The 6000-nt window shown below is 42.1% G+C and overlaps 1 protein-coding gene across 3 annotated transcripts in view; it reads left to right on the top strand.

The window, feature by feature from the left end:
• The first annotated feature begins 272 nt into the window (after positions 1–272).
• The window catches only part of mprip (myosin phosphatase Rho interacting protein), a 67973-nt gene continuing 62245 nt past the window's right edge, over positions 273–6000 (top strand). For all 3 annotated transcript variants that reach the window (XM_034193250.1, XM_034193251.1, XM_034193249.1), the window contains exon 1: positions 273–1163. In XM_034193250.1, the coding sequence (XP_034049141.1) occupies positions 1041–1163 (123 nt within the window). In that variant the 5' untranslated portion in view covers positions 273–1040. The remainder of the gene's footprint in view (positions 1164–6000) is intronic.

Genomic DNA, 6000 nt, shown 5'->3' with positions numbered 1-6000 from the left:
GGTGAGAGCTTCTCTAAGAATTTAGAAGAATAGGCCTGAAAGAAGTTTCTGTAGGAAGTATTTTAGACATAAGGTCAAGTGGGAGGAGGAAGAGATTTTTGGCCTTTTTAAATACTTGAGAAACTAATCGAGAGGACTTAGTGCTGCTATAACTGACTGATTCAGAAGGTGGCAGCAATGTAACAATAAGGATGCGGGCTGCCGTTAAACGTTATACAAGAAGAAGAAGAAGAAGAAGAAGAAGAAGAAGAAGACCGCGCAGTTATCGCGGGATTTGACGGGATTCCAGCCGCCGCTGCCTGGGAGAGAAAATAAATCCGTTGCTGCTAATCAGACTCTTTATGAAATCAGACTTAAATAAATACTCTTGCCGCCAGTGAGCGGAGCAGAGCTGTTTATTGTGCATGCGGTGAGAAAAGCACGGGGAATGTGAGTTTTTTTGGGGGGGCGGGGAGTGGGGTCGGTTTTTTGTTTTTAAATAGATGAAGTTAGAGGCTCCAGCTGGGATTTCATTAGCTAGCTGCGGGCTAGCTGACTGGGCTAAAGTAGCCTAGCGGAGCAGCGCTGGATGAAGTTGGCACGGGCGGACTGGGATCGGAGCCTGCTGTCCGGGTCGCACGCTCCCTTTTCTCGCCACTTATTCGCGTGGGCTGCTGTTGTTACGTAGCGGACGCTGTCGTCTCGCAGAGAAAAGGCGATACCTGGGTGCAAATGCTGTTTGGCCGCCGTGCACCGTTACGTTATTATTGATTGTTTTTGTTGTTTTGTTTTTGCAAATCCATTGGCGAGCTAACAGGACATTAGCCACACCGCGAGGCCATGGACCGACGAGCGTCCAGCACCGCCGGGCTGAGTGGCAGATAATCACCGATGGAAGTCTTCTCAGCTCTGCTTCTCTTTCTGGAAATGCATCGACGTGCTGGAGCCTTTTCGAATTTAGGATAAAAGAGAAAACAGGCGGGATTTACATCTCCACTCTTTCAGCCAAGTCTTCCAGAGGGAAAAAAAATAAATAAATAAGCGAAACCTGCGAATATAGAATGTCTGCGGCAAAAGAAAACTCCTGCAGGAAATTTCAGGCGAACATCTTCAACAAAAGCAAATGTCAAAACTGCTTCAAACCGCGAGAACTGCATCTCTTAACGGATCAGGATTTGACCCAGGTAAGACAAATGTTAGTTTGGGATATAATGGATCTGAAAACGATTTTTGCTGGCTGACATACAGTCAGATCAGTTCCACAGCCAAGAAATGTGCTACGTGTGTAGACTTCAAGGTTTTTACAACCGTTTTACACACTGTCCACCTGTTTTATGGACAAGCTAAATATAAGTACTATCAGTTAAAAAAAGACTCTTACAGTGGGGTGGCTATCTTTCCGACATTCACTGTAGAGCAAGTACCTGAGTGGATAAGGAGCTGACCTTAAGAATGACTAGTTTAAAGTTGAGGACCTGCCAGTGTGATGTAGAGAACTGGGCAGTGCTCCCTCCTTCTCCCACAAATGGGCTTTTTACTGACAATTACATTCCCTGACCTTAAAACATCATCTCACTAACGAAACCTGAGTAAGAACAGTGTATTATGCCACTGGTGTGTATAAATAATTTATTACATGGACATATCAGAATTGAAATATTGTGTTATTAGAGTGGAGTTTGCAGTGGGGTCACTTCACTATGAACTGTCCTTTTACAAGTCTGGATATATGAACATTTCCAAGTCACTCTCATGGAAGTAACCGGTTAGTAAGAAATGCAAACAGTATGGTAAATCGGTCTGGAGTAGGCAGTTCTCAGTTGACCATGCAAGAAGGAGACTATTGAGGGAAATTGCCAAGACATTCATGAGGACTCTGAAAGAGTTATAAGTTTGTTTGGTTGCGATTGGAGAAACTGGGGAAAATACATATTTTGTATATTGCATCACCAGTTGTACAGCTTTAACACAAAACTGGTCAAATCTGACTTCCTTTCTGTATGGAGTTAGCATGTTCTCCCTACAAGTGCTCTGGCTTCCTCTGATCTGTTTGTCGGCTCCACGATAGACTGGCGGCCTGTCCGGGGTGTACCCTGCCTATCGCTCAGTGGCTGCAGGCATAGGCTAAAGCCCCCGCGTGGCCCTTAACTTGAATAAGTGGTTTGAAGAAATGTATGGTGATCAAATCGGACTTTGATTTGAGTCTTCCATGTGCCTTCTGGCAAACTACCTGGATGTCCATGCCTGCAGCAGACACAACATGTGCATTGCACTGTTTCACCCAACACAGCCACAGAAACCCGTTACTCCTCTAGAGGTGTCATGGGCATAAAAGCATATCTTGATTGTTTCACATTAACTCTGTTTTTCGGTTTGTACAGAGATGAAAAAATCGAGGTTGTATCACTATCTGGTTGTGGACCTGTGAGTCTGACAGGGTTGAGGGTAATGAGTACTTGAGTGCAGAGCAAAGATTCATCCTTCAGATCTCATTATAAGCAATGTTTTGAGTCTCCCTCACAGTTAGTCTGTGTTGTGTCCTTTAATTGCTCCTGGAGGAGGCTCTTGAGTGTCGCTTAAGAGCCGAACAGCAAAGTCAGCATCCTCTACTCTTCTGTTCATTTACGACACACTTTGCCTTCAAGATTTGTGGCATGGACTGCTCAGTTTATTTACAGTTAACCCTTCAGATGTAAGACTCCTGAAACACGACAAGCAGCTTATGTTCTTTCACTTCCACTAATCCTCTTGTGACCTGCATCACACTTTGTTGTAGGGATTGGAGTTGAACCGGTTCCAAATTTTACAGTCATAAGCCTCAGTGTTTATCAATAGGGCTGTAACCAATATGATATGTTTTTTTTATTAATCTATAATTTTTATTACTTGAGTCAGGCATGAGAATTTTCAGGATTTTTCCTGAATTCTGAATTTTCTGGATGAAGTATTCCTGACTTATTTCAAGCATCTCTGCCAAAATAAGGCTTAAAATGGGTCTAATTTTGCCTAAAACACAGGAGCTCCTACAGCGGGACCCAGACCCCCGGCAGACTTTCAGGATGTCTCATTCTCATGCCTGAATATAAGAATGTATTTACCAAAATCACATTTTTAAAAATTGTCATTTATATCACAATATTTTAATGTCTACTCTACAAAATGAAAAAAAAAAATATATGGTTCAGTTTACGCCACTTGACATTGACAATGAATGTACTGCAGTTTGCATTTAGCAATGCAACACTATCATAAATTAAAATGTAAAAGTCAAGTCACTTTCAGGAGTCGTAATAAGTGTATCCTCAAATCAAAACATCTTGCAGTAAAATATGTGGTGTTATATTTCATTTCATTTGATGTTATGCGAAGGTCCTAAGTAAAATGCATTAATATTGGATGGACACCACATTTGCTGCCATCTTACATACAGTAGCTATAATCAAGTGAGGCTGAGAGCTGCCGTCCTGCACAGGAGTGTTTTCTCTTCACTCAACTCTGTGACAGGGTGTAAATGTAATTCTTTTTTTTTTTCTGTTTGTTTGTTTTTTTCATGAACAATTCTCAGATTACTCCTGCACATCTGTTTTTTTGTAAACTTTGTATGTCATTTGTTTGGGTTTTTTTGTTTTGTTTGTTTGTTTGTTTTTTGTTAGGGATAGTGGTGACAGCCGATCAGAGTAGAGCGGCACTGTGCCATCAGTGGCTGGTCTCAGTCTCTGGTGCTTCAAAACCTTTTAGTTTATGTGCAAATATAACATGTTTCTCATATATTGTGTAGACGCTAGTGAGAAATAAACACTTCTAAAACTGAAAATGCTGTTTGTGGAACCTAATAACACCGCTGGAGTCATTTACACGACATTTTGTGGACATTAGAGTGGTAACGTTACTGGCTGGTCTGGCTAGATGCTAACTGCACTTTGTGTGTAAATGTAACACATTTGTCATATATTATGTAAAAGCTAGCAAGAAATAAACACTTCTAAAACTGAAAATGCTGTTTTTGTAGCCTTAAAAAATAATAATAACCTAAAAAATAACTGAACACTGTTAACCAACAAAAGAAGGGGACAAAAGGAAAAAGAAAACATTGTTGGCTAACATGCCAGGAGCAAAATGGATACATTTTTAGTGTGTAAATCTACTAGTGAGAAGACAGAGTTTGGGGCAACCAAAAAAACAAGAACGTAGAGGACAATCTTCGTTTGTTCCTCTCCAGAGTGCATCTCCGCATCAGCCGCTTGTGCGTGTCAAAGACCCAGGCTCATTGCATTAAACAAGAAGTGATACTAGATGAGAGACTAAATATGTATAAAAGTTTAATATTATTTATGTTAAAATGTGTTAGTTATGTCAAAGACTTTTAAAAACACAGAGATGTTTAAATGTAAAACGATGTGTAAAACAATGTTTAAAATATGACAAAAGATAAAAATAGAAGAACAGAGTTTTTTAAAAACACATTTAAAATGTTTGAAAATGGTGTAAAATGTGTAAATGCATAGACTGTCTATGCATTTACACATTTTACACCATTTTCATACATTTTAAATATACACTCAACAAAAATATAAACGCAACACTTTTGGTTTTGCTCCCATTTTGTATGAGATGAACTCAAAGATCTAAAACTTTTTCCACATACACAATATCACCATTTCCCTCAAATACTGTTCACAAACCAGTCTAAATCTGATAGTGAGCACTTCTCCTTTGCTGAGATAATCCATCCCACCTCACAGGTGTGCCATACCAAGATGCTGATTAGACACCATGATTAGTGCACAGGTGTGCCTTAGACTGCCCACAATAAAAGGCCACTCTGAAAGGTGCAGTTTTGTTTTATTGGGGGCGGATACCAGTCAGTATCTGGTGTGACCACCATTTGTCTCATGCAGTGCAACACATCTCCTTCGCATAGAGTTGATCAGGTTGTCAATTGTGGCCTGTGGAATGTTGGTCCACTCCTCTTCAATGGCTGTGTGAAGTTGCTGGATATTGGCAGGAGCTGGTACATGCTGTCGTATACGCCGGTCCAGAGCATCCCAAACATGCTCAATGGGTGACATGTCCGATGAGTATGCCGGCCATGCAAGAACTGGGACATTTTCAGCTTCCAAGAATTGTCTACAGATACTTGCAACATGGGGCCGTGCATTATCCTGCTGCAACATGAGGCGATGTTCTTGGATGTATGGCACAACAATGGACCTCAGGATCTCGTCACGGTATCTCTGTGCATTCAAAATGCCATCAATAAAATGCACCTATGTTCTTCGTCCATAACAGACGCCTGCTCATACCATAACCCCACCGCCACCATGTGCCACTCGATCCACAACAATGACATCAGAAAACCGCTCACCCATACGACGCCACACACGCTGTCTGCCATCTGCCCTGGACAGTGTGAACCGGGATTCATCTGTGAAGAGAGCACCTCTCCAACGTGCCAAACACCAGCGAATGTGAGCATTTGCCCACTCAAGTCGGTTACGACGACGAACTGGAGTCAGGTCGAGACCCCGATGAGGACGACGAGCATGCAGATGAGCTTCCCTGAGACGGTTTCTGACAGTTTGTGCAGAAATTCTTTGGTTATGCAAACCGATTGTTTCAGCAGCTGTCCGAGTGGCTGGTCTCAGATGATCTTGGAGGTGAACATGCTGGATGTGGAGGTCCTGGGCTGGTGTTGTTACACTTGGTCTGCGGTTGTGAGGCTGGTTGGATGTACTGCCAAATTCTCTGAAACGCCTTTGGAGATGGCTTATGGTAGAGAAATGAACATTCAATACACGAGCAACAGCTTTGGTTGACATTCCTGCTGTCAGCATGCCAATTGCACGCTCCCTCAAATCTTGTGACATCTGTGGCATTGTGCTGTGTGATAAAACTGCACCTTTCAGAGTGGCCTTTTATTGTGGACAGTCTAAGGCACACCTGTGCACTAATCATGGTGTCTAATCAGCATCTTGGTATGGCACACCTGTGAGGTGGGATGGATTATCTCGGTAAAGGAGA

Source organism: Thalassophryne amazonica, chromosome 18 (assembly GCF_902500255.1).
Source record: "Thalassophryne amazonica chromosome 18, fThaAma1.1, whole genome shotgun sequence".
NCBI classification, from domain to species: Eukaryota; Metazoa; Chordata; class Actinopteri; order Batrachoidiformes; family Batrachoididae; genus Thalassophryne; species Thalassophryne amazonica.
Note: the sequence above shows the minus strand (reverse complement) of the source record. Positions and strands in the feature narration are given on the sequence as shown.